The sequence below is a fragment of the Argopecten irradians genome, chromosome 7 (assembly GCF_041381155.1).
Source record: "Argopecten irradians isolate NY chromosome 7, Ai_NY, whole genome shotgun sequence".
Lineage (NCBI taxonomy): Eukaryota > Metazoa > Mollusca > Bivalvia > Pectinida > Pectinidae > Argopecten > Argopecten irradians.
In genome coordinates, this window is record NC_091140.1 from 3852265 (window position 1) to 3877213 (window position 24949).

At 37.1% G+C, this 24949-nt stretch overlaps 1 protein-coding gene across 4 annotated transcripts in view; it reads left to right on the forward strand.

The window, feature by feature from the left end:
- LOC138327312 (UDP-N-acetylglucosamine transferase subunit ALG13-like) overlaps positions 1–24949 on the forward strand; it is a 94119-nt gene that overhangs the window by 64988 nt on the left and 4182 nt on the right. For 3 of the 4 annotated variants that reach the window (XM_069273300.1, XM_069273304.1, XM_069273301.1), the window contains 9 exons: positions 8950–9058; positions 11549–11607; positions 19017–19114; positions 21673–21725; positions 22208–22236; positions 23010–23098; positions 23443–23498; positions 23943–24344; positions 24729–24769. In XM_069273300.1, the coding sequence (XP_069129401.1) occupies positions 8950–9058; positions 11549–11607; positions 19017–19114; positions 21673–21725; positions 22208–22236; positions 23010–23098; positions 23443–23498; positions 23943–24344; positions 24729–24769 (936 nt within the window). The remainder of the gene's footprint in view (positions 1–8949; positions 9059–11548; positions 11608–19016; positions 19115–21672; positions 21726–22207; positions 22237–23009; positions 23099–23442; positions 23499–23942; positions 24345–24728; positions 24770–24949) is intronic. The other variant, XM_069273303.1, reaches the window with a different exon arrangement.

The following is a 24949-nucleotide window of genomic DNA, read 5'->3' on the forward strand; positions in this document are numbered from 1 at the left end:
TACCAAGTTTGTTCAAATGAATGACATTGACCTTCATTCAAGGTCAAAGGGGTCAAATAGGCTAAAATCCTTTAAACAACTTCTTCTCAAGAACCAGAAGGCCTAGGGTACTGATTTTGGGCCTGTAGGATGCTGGGATGAAGGGCTACCAAGTTTGTTCAAATAAATGACCTTGACCTTCATTCAAGGTCACAGGGGTCAAATAGGCTAAAATCCTTTAAACAACTTCTTGTGAATAACTAAGAGGCCTAGAGACCTGATATTAGGCCTGTGGCATGCTGGGATGAAGGGCTACCAAGTATGTTCAAATGAATGACCTTGATTTTCATTCAAGGTCAAAGGGGTCAAATAGGCTAAAATATTTAAAAGACTTCTTCTCGAGAACCAGAAGGCCCAGGGTACTGATATTGGGCCTGTGACATGCTGGGATGAAGGGCTACCAAGTTTGTTCAAATGAATGACCTTGACCTTCATTCAAGGTCACAGGGGTCAAATAGGCTAAAATCTTTAAACGACTTCTTCTCAAATACCAGAAGGCCCAGGGTACTGATATTCGAGAACCAGAGGGCCTGTAGGATGCTGGGATGAAGGGCTACCAAGTTTGTTCAAATGAATGACCTTGATCTTCATTCAAGGTCACAGGGGTCAAATAGGCTAAAATCCTTTAAACAACTTCTTGTGAATAACTAAGAGGCCTAGAGACCTGATATTAGGCCTGTGGCATGCTGGGATGAAGGGCTACCAAGTTTGTTCAAATGAATGACCTTGACCTTCATTCAAGGTCACAGGGGTCAAAAAGGCTAAAATCTTTAAACGACTTCTTCTCAAGAACCAGAAGGCCCAGGGTACTGATATTGGGCCTGTAGGATGCTGGGATGAAGGGCTACCAAGTTTGTTCAAATAAATGACCTTGACCTTCATTCAAGGTCACAGGGGTCAAATAGGCTAAAATCCTTTAAACAACTTCTTGTGAATAACTAAGAGGCCTAGAGACCTGATATTAGGCCTGTGGCATGCTGGGATGAAGGGCTACCAAGTTTGTTCAAATGAATGACCTTGACCTTCATTCAAGGTCAAAGGGGTCAAATAGGCTAAAATCTTTAAACGACTTCTTCTCGAGAACCAGAAGGCCCAGGGTACTGATATTGGGCCTGTGACATGCTGGGATGAAGGGCTACCAAGTTTGTTCAAATGAATGACATTGACCTTCATTCAAGGTCAAAGGGGTCAAATAGGCTAAAATCCTTTAAACAACTTCTTCTCAAGAACCAGAAGGCCTAGAGGGTACTGATTTTGGGCCTGTAGGATGCTGGGATGAAGGGCTACCAAGTTTGTTCAAATAAATGACCTTGACCTTCATTCAAGGTCACAGGGGTCAAATAGGCTAAAATCCTTTAAACAACTTCTTGTGAATAACTAAGAGGCCTAGAGACCTGATATTAGGCCTGTGGCATGCTGGGATGAAGGGCTACCAAGTTTGTTCAAATGAATGACCTTGACCTTCATTCAAGGTCAAAGGGGTCAAATAGGCTAAAATATTTAAAAGACTTCTTCTCGAGAACCAGAAGGCCCAGGGTACTGATATTGGGCCTGTGACATGCTGGGATGAAGGGCTACCAAGTTTGTTCAAATGAATGACCTTGACCTTCATTCAGGGTCAAAGGGGTCAAAAAGGCTAAAATCTTTAAACGACTTCTTCTCAAGAACCAGAAGGCCCAGGGTACTGATATTGGGCCTGTGACTTGCTGGATTGAAGGGCTACCAAGTTTATTCAAAAGAATGACCATGACCTTCATTCAAGGTCAAAGGGGTCAAATAGGCTAAAATCCTTTAAACAACTTTTGTGAATAACTAAGAGGCCTAGAGACCTGATATTAGGCCTGTAGAATGCTGGGATGAAGGGCTACCAAGTTTGTTCAAATAAATGACCTTGACCTTCTTTCAAGGTCATAGGGGTCAAATAGGTTAAAATCTTTAAACGATTTCTTCTCAAGAACCAGAAGGCCTAGGGTACTGATATTGGGCCTGCAGGATGCATGGATGAAGGGCTACCAAGTCTGTTCAAATAAATGCCCTATGACCTTCATTCAAGGTCACAGGGGTCAAATAGGCTAAAATCCTTTAAACAAGTTCTTGTGAATAACTAAGAGGTATAGAGACCTGATATTAGGCCTGTGGCATGTTGGGATGAAGGGCTACCAAGTTTGTTCAAATGAATGACCTTGACCTTCATTCAAGGTCAAAGGGGTCAAAAAGGCTAAAATCTGTAAACGACTTCTTCTCAAGAACCACAAGGCCTAGGGTACTGATATTGGGCCTGTAGGATGCTTGGATGAAGGGCTACCAAGTTTGTTCAAATAAATGACCTTGACCTTCATTCAAGGTCACAGGGGTCAAATAGGCTAAAATCCTTTAAACAACTTCTTGTGAATAACTAAGAGGCCTAGAGACCTGATATTAGGCCTGTGGCATGCTGGGATGAAGGGCTACCAAGTATCTTCAAATGAATGACCTTGAGCTTCATTCAAGGTCAAAGGGGTCAAATAGGCTAAAATCTTTAAACGACTTCTTCTCAAGAACCAGAAGGCCCAGGGTACTGATATTGGGCCTGTGACATGCTGGGATGAAGGGCTACCAAGTTTATTCAAATGAATGACATTGACCTTCATTCAAGGTCAAAGGGGTCAAATAGGCTAAAATCCTTTAAACAACTTCTTCTCAAGAACCAGAAGGCCTAGGGTACTGATATTGGGCCTGTAGGATGCTGGGATGAAGGGCTACCAAGTTTGTTCAAATAAATGACCTTGACCTTCATTCAAGGTCACAGGGGTCAAATAGGCTAAAATCCTTTAAACAACTTCTTGTGAATAACTAAGAGGCCTAGAGACCTGATATTAGGCCTGTGGCATGCTGGGATGAAGGGCTACCAAGTTTGTTCAAATGAATGACCTTGACCTTCATTCAAGGTCAAAGGGGTCAAATAGGCTAAAATCTTTAAAAGACTTCTTCTCAAGAACCAGAAGGCCCAGGGTACTGATATTGGGCCTGTGACATGCTGGGATGAAGGGCTACCAAGTTTGTTCAAATGAATGACCTTGACCTTCATTCAAGGTCAAAGGGGTCAAAAAGGCTAAAATCTTTAAAACGACTTCTTCTCAAGAACCAGAAGGCCCAGGGTACTGATATTGGGCCTGTGACTTGCTGAGATGAAGGGCTACAAAGTTTGTTCAAATGAATGACCTTGACCTTCATTCAAGGTCAAAGGGGTCAAATAGGCTAAAATCCTTTAAACAAGTTCTTGTGAATAACTAAGAGGCCTAGAGACCTGATATTAGGCCTGTAGAATGCTGGGATGAAGGGCTACCAAGTTTGTTCAAATAAATGACCTTGACCTTCTTTCAAGGTCATAGGGGTCAAATAGGTTAAAATCTTTAAACGATTTCTTCTCAAGAACCAGAAGGCCTAGGGTACTGATATTGGGCCTGCAGGATGCATGGATGAAGGGCTACCAAGTCTGTTCAAATAAATGCCCTATGACCTTCATTCAAGGTCACAGGGGTCAAATAGGCTAAAATCCTTTAAACAAGTTCTTGTGAATAACTAAGAGGCCTAGAGACCTGATATTAGGCCTGTCGCATGCTGGGATGAAGGGCTACCAATTTTGTTCAAATGAATGACCTTGATCTTCATTCAAGGTCATAGGGGTCAAATAGGCTAAAATCTTTAAACGACTATGTTGTATTGTACTATTAGTCAGATGACCGTTAAGGCCCATGGGCCTCTTGTAAGATCTAATATAATTGTTATTTTGTATATTGTGTGTTTTTATTGACCATTTCTACAAGTCTTTGCTTTCTGACTTACAGCCATGTGTAACAACTACGCGCCCTTTAACTTTGTGCACAATGTCACACACGTGTACTTTAATGGCATGTGCTGTAGCCTTTATATCTTATACCATAGACAATAAATTTGAATAGATTCACATACATTTGTACAATACTTATTAATTTTGTGAGTATTATCTCACGTAATTGTATCCGAAACTTGATTCTGCATGGCTATTGCAAAACCAGTAAGGTATCGATAGCGTATGTACCCTTACCCAAACTCAAACTGCATGTTAAAAAGCGTGTGGCTAAAATATATTGCGTATCTCAATTACAACACTGAAGTTTTTTCTCCTATAAAAAACCAATGAACCATTACATGACTGCATGTACCCGTGTGAAAGGTGTCCAGGTAAACTCCTGTGGCTATGACCTGGCAGCTGTCGTTATGACAACACACTTGTGTCATTTGGCAGTGTGTATTTAACACATGACTGTAGCTGTCCTTGGATTTTCTCGGCATGTAGCCACAACAAATTGTCCGGATTTTTGCGGGAATTTATTAACGAAAATTATGGAAAACTGAATTATACAGTCCTTTCCAAAAATGGAGTTCCGGATTCAGAATCCGAATTTCCGGACTATATATAAGTGAACATAAATAACGTTACGGAAATCCGTTCCCTGACATTTCTGTCCGGATTGTGAGTTTTCCGGACTATCGCGGGTCCACTGTACACCCCAATATAGGTTTTGAATGGTGCTATAGGCATTCCTTGAATATGTAATTATTCTGGGTTGTGTTTTCTCGTATGTTTAAGTAAGCTCAATATAGATAGAACATCTGGCTAGTGATGAGGAGACTCTGGGTTCAAACCCAGAACCTATGTCTTACTACTGTAATGCTAAACTAGTCAAGCTAATCATATAAAAGAAAAATTTTCTAGCAGAGCTGTGTAATTGATATACATAGTTCATAGTGGTTACTATACCCAAAGTTTTATATGCAATACTAAGTAGTAGTAATTCAGTTACTTACATTTACTTACTTACTATGATATTATAGCAATTAAGTCATTATTATACTATAATAAATTCATATAACATTCTAGTATGAATGGAAAGGAATGAATGAGCGTGAATGAGTAGTTCTATAAAAAAAAGCATTGAAGCGTATATTTCTTCATTTAAGGCTTGTTGAAAATGTGTTTTGCATTCACTCTATTAATTACATGTATCAACTTCATTTGCTTGCTAAGATTTTTTTCTATTTAGTAGAAATCCTTTTAATTATAATGTATAGTCCATTTAATTACATGATGAACATAAATCCCTTTTTCCTGAGTTCGATACCAAACACGTAATGCCATGCTTTCGTAATAAAGTGAAACATACCATATTTCTTTCAAGCCTAACGGGAAGAAACAGAAGAAGACTTATATAGACAATATGCCTGTTGTCTTATTCTTTTGACAATATGATGTATATATATTTACATTCCATGTTGCATTCGCCTATATACCACTAGTATACCAAAAAGTAGTATATGAGAGTATGTCTGCAATTTACAGTGATGAGGTCTCTGTGTAGGAATACAAACAATGTAAACAAACATGGCCGCCAGTAAACAATAAACAAAGCTAGTAGCCTATCATCACATAGGATTTGTATTCAAAATAATTAAACTTTAAATTCAAAATGTTGGCATTAATGAAATTAAAATGAAAATCAAGACGTAAACATTTAAAATTGCAGTAATTAATATTTGGACACTTTCCAAATACCAAATTAATAAAAACGTCATAACTTGAAACATCGTCCAGCGTCTTAGAACGTCGTCTGCTACTGTGTCCGGAACACTGGAGGAAATTAAAAACTAGCCTACTTTGATTGGAAAACACAAGGAAAAAATACAGCATGGGGCTTGAGTTGAGAGTTTTTCAAGATACCTGGTAAGCTTTTGACTGTTTGAAGTAGAATTACACCGTGTAATTTCGAGAGAAACTCAGCTTAAACTGATGGAATGTTCAACTTAATTTAAGAACAATCACATCGTTTGAGTTTTACACAGCATAAAAATGTACTCAGCAATAGTGATTCCGGTTGACTGTAATACATGTGCCTTCCTAGTACAGAAATTAAATTGTAGTGTTGTGAATTTGATGATTAAAGGGAGATAACTCTTACTGAGTACAGTAGACTCTACATCACTGCGAACGTCTTGGGGGAGGCGCTCGGCATGGTATTATCCAGAAGCTAGGCTAGACCGAAGAAAAACGACAACAGTGCTAATGAGAACCAACTTTATCACAAGAACTTATTGATTAATATCGACAGATATCTGACAGACTGATAGAAACATAAAGAGTTCATAAAAGCGAAACCAGGCACACTCAATATCCTACAAAACTATCATAGAAAAGTCAGATTTAAATAAGATTGCATCTTACCTTTCTAGTGGCACAAAAATTCCATTATCCTACGTCAAAATATGTGGTTTAAATAAATCACTTTGTCTCTCGCGGAATAGAATTACATCATCAGCTAAATCACCTCAGCAGCGTCCTTCCCCAAGCGCTGATTCGGAACCACATCACTACTATAGAAGGGTATCTATATTGCGCGATATTAACAGTCACATCAAGAGATATAATGTTTAAATATTTTAAAAGTGTATGTTATTTTGTAGATTTTTAGGTATTATTACTAAAATAAAGTTTGATGTTGTATAAAATGCATTTTTAGGTCATCTGACCCGAAGGGTCAGGATGACCTATTGTCATCATGCACCGTCCCGTCGTCGTGCGCCGTGCGCCGTGCGCCGTCCGCCGTCCGCCGTGCGCCGTGCGTAAACTTTTTATTCAAACGACTTCTTCTCAAGAACCAGAAGGCCCAGGGTACTCATATTTGGCGTGTAGGTTGCTGGGATGGAGGGCTACCAAGTTTGTTCAAATGAATGACCTTGACCTTCATTCAAGGTCACGAGGGTCAAAAAGGCTAAAATCTTTAAACAACTTCTTCTCAAGAACCAGAAGGCCCAGGGTACTGATATTGGCCCTGTAGGATGCTGGGATGAAGGGCTACCAAGTTTGTTCAAATAAATGACCTTGACCTTCATTCAAGGTCACGAGGGTCAAATAGGCTAAAATCCTTTAAACAACTTCTTGTGAATAACTAAGAGGCCTAGAGACCTGATATTAGGCCTGTGGCATGCTGGGATGAAGGGCTACCAAGTTTGTTCAAATAAATGACCTTGACCTTCATTCAAGGTCACGAGGGTCAAATAGGCTAAAATCTTTAAACAACTTCTTCTCAAGAACCAGAAGGCCCAGGGTACTGATATTTGCCCTGTAGGATGCTGGGATGAAGGGCTACCAAGTTTGTTCAAATAAATGACCTTGACCTTCATTCAAGGTCACAGGGGTCAAATAGGCTAAAATCCTTTAAATAACTTCTTGTGAATAACTAAGAGGCCTAGAGACCTGATATTAGGCCTGTGGCATGCTGGGATGAAGGGCTACTAAGTTTGTTCAAATAAATGACCTTGACCTTCATTCAAGGTCTCGAGGGTCAAATAGGCTAAAATCTTTAAACAACTTCTTCTCAAGAACCAGAAGGCCCAGGGTACTGATATTGGGCCTGTGACATGCTTGGATGAAGGGCTACCAAGTTTGTTCAAATGAATGACCTTGACCTTCATTCAAGGTCACAGGGGTCAAAAAGGCTAAAATCTTTAAACAACTTCTTCTCAAGAACCAGAAGGCACAGGGTACTGATATTTGCCCTGTAGGATGCTGGGATGAAGGGCTACCAAGTTTGTTCAAATAAATGACCTTGACTTTCATTCAAGGTCACACTGGTCTAATAGGCTAAAATCCTTTAAAAAAACTTCTTGTGAATAACTAAGAGGCCTAGAGACCTGATATTAGGCCTGTGGCATGCTGGGATGAAGGGCTACCAAGTTTGTTCAAATAAATGACCTTGACCTTCATTCAAGGTCACGAGGGTCAAAAAGGCTAAAATCTTTAAACGACTTCTTCTCAAGAACCAGAAGGCCCAGGGTACTGATATTTGGCCTGTAGGATGCTGGGATGAAGGGCTACCAAGTTAGTTCAAATAAATGACCTTGACCTTCATTCAAGGTCACAGGGGTCAAATAGGCTAAAATCATTTAAACAATTTTTTGTGAATAACTATGAGGCCTAGAGACCTGATATTAGGCCTGTGGCATGCTGGGATGAAGGGCTACCAAGTTTGTCCAAATGAATGACCTTGATCTTCATTCAAGGTCACAGGGGTCAAATAGGCTAAAATCTTTAAATGAATTCTTCTTAAGAACCAGAAGGCCCAGGGTACTGATATTGGGCATGTAGCATGCTGGGATGAAGGACTACCAAGTTTGTTCAAATGAATTACCTTGACCTTCAATCAAGGTCACAGTGGTCAAATAGGCTAAAATCTTTAAACGATTATGTTGTATTGTACTAATAGTCAGATGACCGTTAAGGCCCATGGGCCTCTTGTTGATTATTGTATTTATGATACCATGGGGAACTATATTATATCTGGAAAATATCCGCTGTTCCGGTATTTGTACCTGCTGACGTCAGCGGTGTGATGAGCGGCAAATTTAAACGCATTATTAGCAACGTTTCTTCAAAAAATAGTTGAATGTAAATATAAGCAATAAACCGTTACCAAATTGTAGTATATAGTCAATATGAATACAATTTGGGTGGCAGATAAATAAATTCAATTTATCTGTCACCCAAATTGTATTCATATTGACTATATACTACAATTTGGTAACTGTTTATTGCTTAAATAAACTCTGTATTTATGTATGTTTGTATTGTTAATAAAACATTTCTGAAATATACCCAAAGTTAAGGGAGTTACGGCGTGGGAGGTTTATACAAGTTGTCCATCTATAGATCCACCAATGGACCGACCAATCCTCCTAAAAACTGGGGGGATTTCAGCAAAACTTGGTATCAATAATCTTCATTTTGGTATTAGTTGGCCACCTAGACAGCATTTCTTATATAACAAATTAATTAGGTAATAGAAAGCTGTTGACAGAAACAGGTGAATTTGTCTTACTTTTGAATGTTAACAGGACCGACAACTGAAGAAGACACCTCCCCTGCCATACAGAGTAGCAAAGGCGTTGGACCCCCTCATATACCGTAATACAGAGCTGGACATCTGGGAAGAAGAGCGAAGAGGTGAGAGAAATGAAGAAAACAGACGTATGCACTTTATTCTCTACCTGGCCTGAAGGTTGTGAATTGAAATATCTTATTGACATCAGTGCGAAGTTTGGTTTTAATCCTGGGGCTTAAGCAAAAAAAAAAAAGTGTCTCAGGTAATTGACCGCCTAGCAACAAAGTAACAAACAAAGAAACAGTTTGTATTTGTCAATAGAAACATGTTAAAAATTACAAGTATAGTTTTTAGCTCACCTGGTCCAAAGGACCAAGGTGAGCTTACGAGATCCCATGGCATCCGTCGTCCGTCTACAATTGACTTCTTCTCCATAACCGCTGGTCGGAATTTAACAAAATTTGACTGGTAGCATTTTTATGGGTAACTGATTAAAAATTGTACAAATGATGAGGCTGACCCCAAAGGGACTTGATGGGCAGGGTCAAAGGGGTCAATTTGGCTATTTTCATATATGGAATAGCACTCATAATGCAATGGTAGCATCCTTATAAGGTGGAGATTCAAAATTGTAGAAATGGTGGGGTCACCCCTGGGGGCCTGAGGGGCAGGTTAAAAGGGGACAAATTGACTATGTCTTTTCTCTGCAACTTATCATGGGATAGCACTCATAATGCAATGGTAGCATCCTTAAAGGGTGGGGATTCAAAATTGTACAAATGATGGGGCTGACTACCCCGGGGCGTGAGGGGCGGGGTCAAAAGTGATCAATTTGGCTACTATTTTCATATAAATTACTTCCTCTCTGAGACTATGTATTGAATAGCTTATTCGTATGGGTTATATGGTTTGGATTCAAAATAAAACGAATTGTGGGGTCAATTTTGATAATTTTTCTAATTGTAAGAGTCTTTTTAATAATTACTAGAAAAGAAATGAGCAAATACTGTGTTTGTAGAAGGGATAAAGGGGTAAAAATCAAAGGACTATGTATGGATTTTATCGCCCAAATCCATAAAATTTTCAAACTTGTCATTTAGTGATTAAATTTTTAAATATCAAATATCGAGTACATTTTTTACAGAATAGGTATGATAGTTATGTATCACTGTAGTTGTTATGGTAACCCTACTAAATATGCAGTAATAATAAAAATGCGAAAATTCAGTCAATTTTGGCCAGTTTTTTCATCTAGAAACCATAGAGCACATCCCTGAGCAAACTAAAGATAAACATGTGTATACTATTATTCAGACAGTAAAGCATCACAAAGGATCGGTTTAAAACAAAAATAACAATTTACAAAAATGGACTCACTTGAACAGTTACATTTGATATCATAATAAGTAGCTTGTTTGATATGAACCGTTTAAGTAAATGCATTCTCAAGTCTTTGATCAGAAGTGCACTGTTAGTAATATAATTGTCCTAGGGTCAATATTGGTATAGCTTGTATCTGATGTCCACCATGATTAAAAATCTTTTAACAATTAAGTGTCCAACAAGTCGCATCATGAAGGCACCGCCGTCATGTTCCACAGAAAATTTGACAGCAAAACTCTTATCAGTGTCTGATATAATCTCCTCAATGAAAACAAATTTGTTCCATTAGTAGATAGAAATGTAGCTAAAGCTGCAAGGCATGAACAGACAATGCTACTGCCTACTTCACCGTTAAGTGTATTTGGCCCGCCCAGGGTCAACTAGTGTATAGATGTATGTTTAAAAGGGTGTCTAACAATTGTTCTCCTCTGGGCAATACTCGTATGCATTTAGTTAAATATGGAAAATTTACTGATTGGTCTTTAAAACTTGGCTAACTATTGTAATATGCACATCAGTGTGACCGTGTAGGAGTTGTTGGAATCTTTACACACAGTGCTGGACAAAGGTTGGTTCATATCACAAAGGTCACCTTGAAATATTATAACAAATCTCAGATATTATGCTATGTAGTTAAATTATTCTTATTGTTTTATTTGTATTTAAATGAACTTAGATTTTGTAGCAAAACATTGAATTCTGAAATTTTAGAAAAAAAGCAATCCAAATGCAAAGTAAAATTAATTTAGTCAACCTTAAAATTGAAAAAAAAACCACTTTTAAGTGTTTTCAATTCTTAGCTTAATTTTTTAAAATAAAGTGAATAGAAATGATAAAATTAATATGATATACATGAATTCACATGGGTTCAATAATATTATTGTGTATGTTTTGCCAATATAACAATAATTTGTTCTTCAATACAGATGTATTCTGATATATTATGTTGTTAACTAGTGCATTATGTTATTATGATTTCAAGATCATACCACACAGAATAATTTTGGTAAAAAAAGAAAAAAAGAAAAAGGTTTATATAGTCAAAGGCTTTTTTTTATGGTTATTTACTATTAATGTATGAACACGTTTTTTCTTCATTACAGAATAGGGCAATAAAGTTATGTGTCCTTGCCTGCCCCAGGAGATAAAAATCCACTTTTGATATCCATATCATTTGTAGCTTAATTAGATTTTAACATTGGATGTAAAAAAAATCTTTTATTTTACAGAGGCTATTCATCGTGAAAAATTCCGTCATTTCACTTTCTCACCGGGCGATAAGTGTCAGGTAAGTAAATGACTTTTCTATTAAACTTAGGAAACATACCTGTGGATATTTAACATTTATTTTTTAGTCAAAAGTCTATATTGGTTGTTTTCATAAGCAGAAGTGAAAATAAAGTTTTAAGGAAGGACAGATGATAATTCATTTTATTTTTTGGCCTATACTGCACCGAAAGTATTTTTCTATGTTCTACGTCACATCGAATTGTCTCTCTGTATGCAAAGAAGTTGATGTGTAAATTTATTTGTCATCACCGAGGGAAACTATACATGTTCTTGTGTATTAAAAATAGTAGGTAAACAGAAAAAAATCAAATGATTGGCTTCAGTAGCAATGTATTATCATTGATACTATGTCTATATAGCATCTTTTAACAAAGACACCATTGGGGAGACAAAGTAAAACTTTTTGTCCTAATGCTATGTTAACATTAAAACTTGGCTTTAAAAAAAGGAGTGAATGAAATATGTATTGATTTAGAGAGATTTATATCTTGGGTATATAGCATAAAAGTTTGAGATAAAATCGAGAGTGGAAATTGATAGTTGATCAGTAAGGGACAATTGATCGTATACCTATACAGGTAAGACGTACCTGTACAGGTAGACAGACACCTATGGCCTGTAGGGTGATGTAAACTGTTGTTTTACATATGTCTGACATTTTATAAAGATGTCAAGTGATACTGTCTATATTTGTACTAGCCTGTAGCAAAATAAAAACAATTCCCAGGTTTTATGTATGTTTATATTTTTGACATCTTTACATATTTTTAAATATTTATAAATAAATTAGATGTTTGACACTGACATTTAAGGGAAACACTGTAATTATGACAATTTATTGATGTTTACAACACATTGGAAATTTCATCCTCAATAATATTTTCTTGTGTCATTTATATGTCCATTGCCAACTTTCTGTAAAAGTAAATGGTCATGTGGTTTAATTTGGTTTGATATTAAGAAGTGTCCTGTTTACAGCTATGGTAAATTATGGATGGCTTCTCACTGTATGTGATGTACTCTATGTGATGAGAATGTGTATATATGTTGTACAAATTATATGTTTAATTATGAAATCCCCGCCTTCTATTCACTAGAACATCATGAGCTATTGTTCAATTCTTTCCACCCAAAACACCAAAGGTCCCAGAGGCATTCCTCCCCATTCCTTCAATTAAAAGATGTATTGGGCCAATTAATTTGACAATTTAAAGAAATTTGGAAACTTTGTCTGAATGGTTTTTGGATGCCAGACAGCTTTTTATGGATAATCGAGTGGAAATGAAGTCAAAGAAGCGTAAACTAAAACTATTTTTGTTCATGAATTTGACATGTCTTTTTAGTGGGGCATTGGGTGAAAAAAACTGTTGGGTTGACGGAGATGTAGAGATGTATATTGCATGCATGACTTTATGAAGTCGATAATGCTTTAGCAATTGAGTGTTTTGTTGTTCTGTAGACCATAAAGAACAAACTTTCGTATAAAATATGGTTAACTTAACCACACATTTTATAATTGAACTGTGTTTAGGTTATGATACCTAACTCATTAGGATTAAAAAAAAAAACCCAGTAGCTTTTTAACTTTCGACAGAAACTGAACACCCTAGATATCTCAGTGAGTGAATCCAACGATCAAATGGATTTACAAGAAAATATGTTGTAAGATAACTGTGAGAGGTACCTGTAACAATTCACGGGTGATAGACCTATAGGCATCACTGAACTTGAATCACTCTTATTCATTATCAATTCTGACTCGAAGGCTGGTTATGAAGTGTAATATGTGTCTAGCTTGGACGATGTGTGAAATGTATTTTAAAGGTTTAATACAAAAAATCCTCTATGGATTATTGCTAACAAGAAGGCATTATTGGTGCAAGTAAAAGGCATATCAGAGAAGAAGTGAACCTGTATATACATGTAAAATTTGGAGTTATTGTTTTGGTTTATTGCGTCAAAGTTAACATTAACTATCAAGGTCATTTAAGGATTTGATCAAGGTGAAGGAAGGCCAGAGCACTTAGAGAAAAACTGGTCACCTACAGACAGTGCCTGGCAACTACTACTCTACAAGGGGTTTCAGCTGACAACCCAGAAGTATAGGGCTAGTTGTAGATTGTCTGCCCCATAAATTACCATATCTTGGTGATGACAGTAATGCTTAGTGACCACCTCTGTATAATGACCATCTGCTCAATATGACCACTTTCATATGGTACCAAAAGGCCAATTTGAAGACCATTTATCTGTCTGTGCAAAGACCATTTTTCTTTCTTCCCAGAATGGTCCTTATAGACAGAACTAACTATACAACTACCATATCTGTAAGCTTATAACCTATTAGAAAATTTGAAGCAATTTTCTGTAGCTTTCTCCTCTTCATCCATGGCAAGTAATCAAGTTCATCAAGATCTCAAAAGTTACTGAATTTTTGAAAAAAGATTCTGTGATGTTTGCTTATCTATTTAACTTCATATTACAAACCAGTTGAGTGATGGTTCAATGGGAATTTTATAGATAAACTTTCAAATTATTTTGATGTGCTTGCTATTTATGCTCTGCTAATTCTTATTATATATGTGTATAATATGCAGATAAAATCTTGTACCACCCTAAAGCACCTGTTGTGATGCACAGATCGGTGTTAATTTATTTCATTTGTATGAGGACAAGAATAGTTCTCCGATTCCGTGATAGTTTCCCAATCACTTCTATAGTGATATCACACTGGGCATTTGATTAGAGCTACGGAGTGTAGCAGCAGGTCAGCTACATCTATTTTACACTTATATGGACTTAGAGAACGCCTTAGAAACTAACAGTTTATTCTAAATAAACAAGTTTGTAAGTAAACAATTTGTTTTCTCAAGTAAGTTTGAAAAGAAAGTCTAATTATATACATTTTGTATTATGAAAGATCTTGATATGATCTAAGTTATAAGAGAATATCTGTTACAGATACATGCCGAGTCACTACTGACTCCACCCGTCACACTTAATAAAGTCGGTACAATACAGTTAACTGCAGTGAAAGACCCTCGATTAAACCAGAGGCCTATATCTTATTTACAACCCTGTGAGAGCCATCGATGCATGATGTTTGAATTATATATCATAACTATTGGATGTTAGGTGGAGGAGAAGTGGACTTTCGGTGTCTAGTTACAGAATGTTTTCATGTGAGATTGGAATCATATCTACCTCAATGTGACATATTTTTCGGCCAGAAATATGGCTCGACATGGAGTTATATTGATACAGGTGTAAAACACTAAATTCGTCTGCTAACTTTGATTACAGGTAAGCATACCATGGGAATAATCTATCCATGTGTATCAATCGTGATACCTAGTGTCTACAAATATAACTAAATTTTAAAAAATTAGCAGACAACTTTGACTCAGTTTCAGATATGTACAAAATAAAGCTGGTCATTTTTTTCAGGTTGATATTTTTGCGATTTCATAGGCATTAGGGGAATCGCAAATATTTCATCTGTAAATAAGGTGTAATATATGTAGTTAAATCTTTCAGTCATACTTCCCCGTTTTAAGCCAAATTCACCAGCAAAATTACTAGCTAAAGTTAATAAATAAACAGATCTATTTAAAACAGTATCTTGTTCACAGCTTCTTAACCATCCTCAGCCACATGGAATAAAAATTCATCAAAAACTTAGTATATCTTGCATTTTCAACTTTTATTGACAAGTAAAAGTTAAAAAAATATTTATACTGTTTAAAGGGATATCTCCATCTACTTAGAAACAATTTTAAATGATGTTAAATTGTTAAGACATTTTGTTTTAGTGCTGTTGTCATGATGATTATATACTTGGAGACATCATTGATATTAGTAGTTTTGTCAGCTTGAATGTTCAAATTCACATTTTTGTGAACTCTTATTACAAACTTTGAAGTGATTAGATGAAGCTAATGTTGTACCATATTTGACCACAAATAAGACACCCCCTCCCCCACCTATCACCTTAGACCTATATTTCTCATCTGCATGGGTCTTACTTGCAGTCAAATATGGTAGATATGTTTGGTAAAGAAAAAATTTTGTTCCTTGTAAGCTATTCAAACTGATAAAAACATACTTTCACTGAATTTGTTGATATAATCAATTGCTAAATATGCTTATATCAATTTTTTCCAGTTAATTATATAATGAGTCTGCAAGATGAAAATGTATCTGCCCAGGTAAATGAAGAAGTCTAAAATAGATGTTGTTTTGTTAATTAGTCAGATTCCCTTGGAATGAAAGTGATGAATCATGTTAGTTTATGACATTTAAAATTAAGATACACTGAGGCTATATCAGAAGTCTGTGTTCTATTTCAAATAAAATGCAGTCAGGTATATATGTACTGTAAATATTTGTACTTTAGTGTACATAGCATTGTTAATGACTCTGAATATAAGGTGCTACATATGCATGACGCCATACAATTATAAGGTCACTACCTATGTAAATGCATGACATGCTTTTTGTCACTTGTCAGCAAAGTTGATGGTTATCATTATGATTTTATGATGAACTTTGGGTTAAATCCTGTGCTTTCCAGTGCACTGAATTATACACAGAAGGAAGGGTGGGAACGGGTTGTTATCATCAGTATTATACATAATACGTAATAAATTCAGTTTTTTATTTGATGATTAAGGAATATTTAGATTAATGTAATTGATATTCAGAATGTATGCCATAAAGACTCGGGCAGCAGCTGTAGACAAATCTATATCATTTTTACATTGTGTGTGTAAAATTAAGGTTTCATCATCTTTGCAGCATTTGTGTCTTATAGTAAATGACATTTGAATGAGACAATAAAACCATGTCAGGTAGAGCAATAAAGTTTGATGGCCATCTCAATGTTTGTCCAAGAAAGATCGCCAACATCTTATCCAAATAGTAATGATATCTCAAAAACCCTACACAGTGTTATTGATTTGACACAAGGTTCCTGTAAACCATAAATTTAGACAAGGAGGGTTTTTCTCAAAAAGCCAAATAGTTCTCTTGTTACTATATTGACATAGTGAACAAACAATGCGCTGGCGGGTTACCTTGCAGGTACTGCATCTCTTTGTTTGTTATTTCTTTACGACGGAATTAAAATTTTTCAGCGATTACGTATCTAGGCTGATGACCTATTGAGTGTATTGGATTTGGGTAATGAGAAGTAAGGGCTCGGTTTGTAGTGTCTGTTGATTAGTTGTGCTGCTGTCACAGGTGAATAGCGAGTGTCCTCATGTCATAGTTGGGTTTCAGTTTAAGTCCTTTGGACATACCAGTAACTTGATACCAGTTCTGTTTAGGTCCTGAGATATACCAGTAACTTGATGCTGGTTCTGTTTAGGTCCTTGGACATACCAGTACTTTGATGCTGGTTCTGTTTAGGTCCTTGGACATACCAGTAACTTGATACTGGTTCTGTTTAGGTCCTGGGACATACCAGTAACTTGATGCTGGTTCTGTTTAGGTTTTGGAACATACCAGTAACTTGATGCTGGTTCTGTTTAGGTTTTGGAACATACCAGTAACTTGATGCTGGTTCTGTTTAGGTTTTGGAACATACCAGTAACTTGATGCTGGTTCTGTTTAGGTCCTGGGACATACCAGTAACTTGATGCTGGTTCTGTTTAGGTTTTGGAACATACCAGTAACTTGATGCTGGTTCTGTTTAGGTCCTTGGACATACCAGTAACTTGATGCTGGTTCTGTTCAGGTTTTGGAACATACCAGTAACTTGATGCTGGTTCTGTTTAGGTCCTGGGACATACCAGTAACTTGATGCTGGTTCTGTTTAGGTTTTGGAACATACCAGTAACTTGATGCTGGTTCTGTTTAGGTCCTTGGACATACCAGTAACTTGATGCTGGTTCTGTTTAGGTTTTGGAACATACCAGTAACTTGATGCTGGTTCTGTTTAGGTCCTGGGACATACCAGTAACTTGATGCTGGTTCTGTTTAGGTTTTGGGACATACCAGTAACTTGATGCTGGTGTAACATCATCAATTTATTGATTGTTTCTTTTGCTTTACACGTTTAATTTTCTAGTGTAGGGATCAATGTTGAAGTAATTGATTACGCACCGTACATCATATCTTCCTGTTAATATCCTAGCTGTGTAATTGATTAGGTATTATCACGTCCTTTCCCCCATTGAGGTGAGTTGGTTGTGTGGACAGCATGTTTCGCTGAGGAAGCACTATACAGTACTTTGTCTCGGCCGTGTATCTGCAGACTTAAACTTTTAATTTGTACAGTTGTCGTGCACTCTCAAAAGGAGATAAACACAATTGATATAATTTTATGTAGTTGTCAAAAGACAGGGAAATCCTTCCATATCTTTCTTTTTGCCAATCCCTAACCCCCAAACACACAACTTTTCATATTTCAAGCTTAGAAATCCTCATTCTTAACTTTTCACATTTCAAGCTTAGAAATCCTATTTCTTGAAACTGGAGCTGGCAAGCTTTACACTATATACTCAAAAAGACACTCATTCTTTTGATTTGTGTATATAGCAGGTATTGGTAGCGAACAAATTTGGTCTGTGTGCTTCAAGTCAACAAGGCTGTATGTAAAAGAAGCTCTTTATTAGTGGACAGTTGAGATGAAAAGAGGAAGCTTAATTGTACTTCGTTGGAAGAAAATTGAGATAAAAAAAAGTAGCTTTCTTATAGATAGCTGAGGTTTCTACAGAGTACAAGGGAACATTGATATCGTGAAATTATATCTTTACAATGGATAGATGTGTTCTGAATCATTCTTTACAGACTATTACACTTCATATATTTGTAGATGGTAGCACAGCTTTGCAATATTGCATATGTAACCCACCTTTACAGGATTTATATACATAATTTAAACATTTTATAAGTCTAATGGCTGAACAAGTAGGTCACTGCAGGTAACAGCAATATACTATACATTACAGGAAAATCAAGTAAATCGAGTAACATATTTCTTCATGGTATTTTCTTCACAAAGATACAACTTATATATATACATTTACACTTTCACTGCAGTCCCACTATGTAACCTTACGAAGGCCAGTTGGCAGTCATATAGAACTATCGGGCTTCATGGAATTTTCACCTGTCCAGTTGGCATCCATATTGGCAATGAATGCCAACTGAAAGACTCTCAATGCTTAAATATTACAGCAAAGTAATGTAATGTCAATCTTTAGGGCACTTTCTTTAGAAAAATAAAATATATTACAGCAAAGTAAAGTAATGTAAATCTTTAGGATAGTTTCTTCAGGGTAGAAGCTACATGGGATTGTTACATCAGAGCTGTCATTATGGTTGGGGATGTCCAATAGATGGAATTTCCTTTGTTTTCTCTATTGAAGTTTAAAATTAAAGTTCTATGTTCATTGTTTTCAGGTGATACTAGACTGCGGTCCAATCTACCATGGCCATATACAGGAGATAGGTGAAAAGGAGAACCCTGTTATAGTGTACATTGAAGAATTGGGAGAAAAGTAAGTAGAACAGGTCAGATTTAGGCTGGTCTCTCAGGGGAAGTAGTAGAACAGGTCAGATTTAGGCTGGTCTCTCAGGGGAAGTAGTTGAACAGGTCAGATTTAGGCTGGTCTCTCAGGGGAAGTAGTTGAACAGGTCAGATTTAGGCTGGTCTCTCAGGGGAAGTAGTAGAACAGGTCAGATTTAGGCTGGTCTCTCAGGGGAAGTAGTAGAACAGGTCAGATTTAGGCTGGTCTCTCAGGGGAAGTAGTAGAACAGGTCAGATTTAGGCTGGTCTCTCAGGGGAAGTAGTAGAACAGGTCAGATTTAGGCTGGTCTCTCAGGGGAAGTAGTAGAACAGGTCAGATTTAGGCTGGTCTCTCAGGGGAAGTAGTAGAACAGGTCAGATTTAGGCTGGTCTCTCAGGGGAAGTAGTAGAACAGGTCAGATTTAGGCTGGTCTCTCAGGGGAAGTAGTTGAACAGGTCAGATTTAGGCTGGTCTCTCAGGGGAAGTAGTAGAACAGGTCAGATTTAGGCTGGTCTCTCAGGGGAAGTAGTAGAACAGGTCAGATTTAGGCTGGTCTCTCAGGGGAAGTAGTAGAACAGGTCAGATTTAGGCTGGTCTCTCAGGGGAAGTAGTAGTAGAACAGGTCAGATTTAGGCTGGTCTCTCAGGGGAAGTAGTTGAACAGGTCAGATTTAGGCTGGTCTCTCAGGGGAAGTAGTTGAACAGGCAGATTTAGGCTGGTCTCTCAGGGGAAGTAGTTGAACAGGTCAGATTTAGGCTGGTCTCTCAGGGGAAGTAGTTGAACAGGTCAGATTTAGGCTGGTCTCTCAGGGGAAGTAGTAGAACAGGTCAGATTTAGGCTGGTCTCTCAGGGGAAGTAGTAGAACAGGTCAGATTTAGGCTGGTCTCTCAGGGGAAGTAGTTGAACAGGTCAGATTTAGGCTGGTCTCTCAGGGGAAGTAGTTGAACAGGTCAGATTTAGGCTGGTCTCTCAGGGGAAGTAGTTGAACAGGTCAGATTTAGGCTGGTCTCTCAGGGGAAGTAGTTGAACAGGTCAGATTTAGGCTGGTCTCTCAGAGGAAGTAGTTGAACAGGTCAGATTTAGGCTGGTCTCTCAGGGGAAGTAGTAGAACAGGTCAGATTTAGGCTGGTCTCTCAGGGGAAGTAGTAGAACAGGTCAGATTTAGGCTGGTCTCTCAGGGGAAGTAGTAGAACAGGTCAGATTTAGGCTGGTCTCTCAGGGGAAGTAGTTGAACAGGTCAGATTTAGGCTGGTCTCTCAGGGGAAGTAGTTGAACAGGTCAGATTTAGGCTGGTCTCTCAGGGGAAGTAGTAGAACAGGTCAGATTTAGGCTGGTCTCTCAGGGGAAGTAGTAGAACAGGTCAGATTTAGGCTGGTCTCTCAGGGGAAGTAGTAGAACAGGTCAGATTTAGGCTGGTCTCTCAGGGGAAGTAGTAGAACAGGTCTGATTTAGGCTGGTCTCTCAGGGGAAGTAGTAGAACAGGTCTGATTTAGGCTGGTCTCTCAGGGGAAGTAGTAGAACAGGTCAGATTTAGGCTGGTCTCTCAGGGGAAGTAGTTGAACAGGTCAGATTTAGGCTGGTCTCTCAGGGGAAGTAGTTGAACAGGTCAGATTTAGGCTGGTCTCTCAGGGGAAGTAGTTGAACAGGTAAGATTTAGGCTGGTCTCTCAGGGGAAGTAGTTGGACCTCAAACCATTTTACGTGGTTGGGTATAGTAATTCCAGGGAAGATAATATATCCTTCATCACATGTTCTGTGCGGGAAAAAAAAAATCATTCCTGTATAGAGAAGCATTCTACCAAGGGATACAATTTGACAAGTATCTTAATTTCTGCAAGGGAGATGATCTTATGAATAACTTTTGATGTGCAAGGGGAGATAATTTCACCAATTAACATATCTTTCAGTTGAGAAAAAAAATTATTAACTAGCCATGTGCTTTAAGGGGAAATAATTTTACAAATGACTTGATGTTTTAATTGGTTTTCCTTCAATTATTAATTCAGTGTTGGCACGTCATTATACTATGTCAATCTGTCTCGTTTTACAAGCAAAATGGTAGTAGTACTCCATAAAAGGTTATAAACGATGCTTACATTTTTATATGGTTTCACGACCATTATGTATTGTTTCAGAGTATTTACCATAACACATGTTAATAATGTTCTACATACATTATGAATAATTTTGATTTTGTCATAACATATAACATCATGAAAATTATGACAGCAGTAATATTTTGGATTTTAATTAAAATTTCTGACATGAACACAGGTGATTATGCATTATGTGTACAATTATGATAGGAGAGGTATGTTAATTAAGATGACCTTGACACTGTTATAATCAGAATAGAAATGAGTGCTATGAAATTTGAATAATGTAGGACTAGGTTTGTGTTGATGTTTAGCTTTCTGGGTCATGTCAAACAGATTTCTGTTGAATATGACAGAATGCTCCAATTTTAGCTGTTGATTTTGTGATATTTGAAGATATTTAGATAACTTTGTGTTATGTGACTTGATTTAAGATCACCTATTTATGTTACAGGAGAAATATACCATTGGATAGTCTACGTCCTACTAAATCCACTCTACGAGCTGGTAAGTAAACTTAAATTTTACCTCATCAAATACAAGACTTTAAATGATACATAAATTAATATAAATGAATGTAAACATGGTAAATGTTTGTTTCTCAAGCAACTCTATAGAGCTATTAAGTTTGATCATTTGAGCGAATGATTGTAGAATCTAAAGATCTAAGTTATGATTTCTGTTGAAATCTGGAGTATATATTACTTTGGCAGACCTAATGGTTTCCTTGTAGAAAGATTTTTGATACCTATCAAATTACTTACATTATTATGTATATGGACAGGTTGGTAACTAAGGGAGCACTTGCTAGGTTTACCTTTCATCCATATCACATTCTCACAAAACTTCTCCCAAAACTAGCTTTCAGTTACTACAGAATATAATACTACATATCATATATGAGTTGCATCAGCTATTACCAGAAAACTGCAAAAACAATGCATCTAATTTTGATTTCTATCACTTAAACATCAAATTTTACATTTCAGACTTGCTTTGGAAAAATTGGAGAAGAAAGGTATGGATTTCATTTATTTCAGTCCCAATACATTTAGAAATAAGACAGTTATTTGTTTTACTTATTTTCACATCAAAAAATTGAAACCCAGTATACACCCTTGGCATTTGGATGAAGGGGATGTTTAATAGAATCTTACATGGGTCTGTGAAGTGGATAGGGATATCTCAACCGGAGTGAAAGATTTTGGCCCGTCAACCCGAGGCTTGTTGAGGGTTGAGATATCCCTGTCCACTTAACAGACCCATGTTTGACTCTTTTTCTCCCATACTTTGTAGAAAAAATGATGAGATTTCACTTGGTTTCCAGCTTTTTTCATCGCGCCATTATCGCAGGAACATCGTTATGCGTCAAAATTGATGACGTCATCTACAATGCGCGCCACAGTTACGCCCCATGTATTGATGACGTCATGTTATTGTCTAGCGCGTGTGAGCTGTCTCACCCCCCTGTGTAAGATAGAGTTATCTTTTCCCTAGCAACAGCGGGATATCCCTGTGATATATGGGAGAAAAATGGGTCTTAATGTAGGCTTTTTAAAAAATAATTACATTAATTTGTTAAGCCACAAATCAAGTTGAAAATAAGTTAATTAATATTTTCACTCTGCATTTGATAATAAAAGATTTAGATGAAAGTTGAGTTTGGGATCTTGAATAGGGAAGAGAACACTTATCGGTATAACGTTCATCACTACAAAATCATATTAACATATGAATTTAACTGTTAAATGTTAATCCTATTATCATAAAGATGTCTTATATATTTGACAGAGTCCTATTATGCCAGTAGCACAGTTAGGGCCAAACATTCCCAACTGCCCTCCTCCTCTGGTGCCTAAAATGGCTGGGCCAAACACCAGGTAGGTTGTATAATGTCACTTCTGCTTACATATGTAGTATTGGTAATATGTAGTATATCTATGTGATCAATTTCTGCTTGATCATTTGCTATTTGATTTCAGACATTTGAGAAATTAATTTCCAATAATATTTATACACTTCACATGCGATACAATGAATAATTGCTTTAGGTTTAGTGGCAGTAACACAGATTTGTTAACTTTGACCTTGGTGTGACCATGTTTCTGTGTTATAATTGTATCTTAACTTCTACCTTGGTGTGACCTTGTTGCTCTGTAATAATTGTTTCTTACCTTTCACCTTGGCATGACCTTGTCTCAATAAACGCTTCTTTATTTTACAGACCTAACAACATGATGCCGTTAAAACAGATACAGAACACCACACATCAGACCAGAGGTAAGAATCCAAATTTTAGAAAGAGTTGTCCTGCTATTGGTTCTTTCTTATTTATTGAGGAACAGGTAAAAAGTACATCCAGTAATTGCTTGGTAACCAACAATTATATATTTTCAATCATCTTTGTGTAAATTTTGATCAAGTTTTGTATGGCTCTTTCCCTCAGTTTTTAGGCTTAGGTTCTGACATTTTATTGTCCACAGTTATGTTTAGACATTATTCTGTAAACATGGATATTTTTTCGAGAATTGCATGCATTACCTTTTGCGGTGTTGTTATTTGCATGATAGATACAATTTTAGACTTTTAACAACGTTACATGTACAAAATATTACTTGGTGTAATTAGCATACTAAATTCCTCCCTCACATTTACAGTATTTCCCTCTGCTTTACAGATCTGATTTCTCCTTTTCTCGAGGTTTAATACTTTAACATCTTTCAGAAGTGGTCCACACTGGGATGCAGCAGACGACACAACAGCCTTTGACACCCCTAAAACCACCCCAGCCAGTCCAGTCTTCATACCTAGTATCTCATCAAGGCCCTCCTCCACCCGTACATGTACCTCCCATCAATGGAAGCCTCCCCATACTTAACGGCCCTGTGCCTGGACCAGTCCCTAAAGGGAGTGGACTGATGTACAACACACCTCCCCAGCAGGCCCTCCCTCCTCAACATTTTGTCCCACCTCCGTCGTCAACGGAGATACAGGTGGTGTCCCCTGGTGGTAACCAGTTGTACCCATGTATCTGGGTGCCCTTCATGGACAGTATGTCACTGAGACAGGTCAATGTTAACATGCCTCCGTCCCAGGATCCCATGGGACAAGATCTACCTTTTACAGGTAAGGGTTACTATGGCAACTGAGAATGTGTCATTATATATCGATGAACAGCAAGTGATAAAGATTGAAATAAATCATGCAACATTACTAATCAAAATACTCTACTAATTATCTTCCTGGATGAGCAGTATTTTGCTGCTAGTACAGGTAGTAATCAGCTAGTGTCTACAAAATTAGTTTATTGTTGCTTCCGTTGAAAGCCTGGATGATAGATATAATAAAAAAAATGTTAGGTACATTGTCATATGTTTTAGCAGTAGAAATATTGTGGGCAAATTCTTTTTACAGCTGTACTTTGACTAAAACAATGCACTTGATACCTCTTCCACTTTCTAATTTATTGATATCATTAATATACTGATGAATTAATGTTTTATTTTGTAGACACACAAACAATGAGATTCTTCTTCAACCTTGGAGTAGAGGTAGGTAACTTTCCCATTACTATCACGATTTATAACTGACAGAAAATTGATAAAAAAAGTTTATATATCCATGAAATGCAGGCAAAATGCTAGTAAATATATTCTGCAGGAAACTTTGGTATTATGTTTAGTTACAAAATGTTGTTGAAATGACAATGCTTCTGAATGTTGTTTTACAAT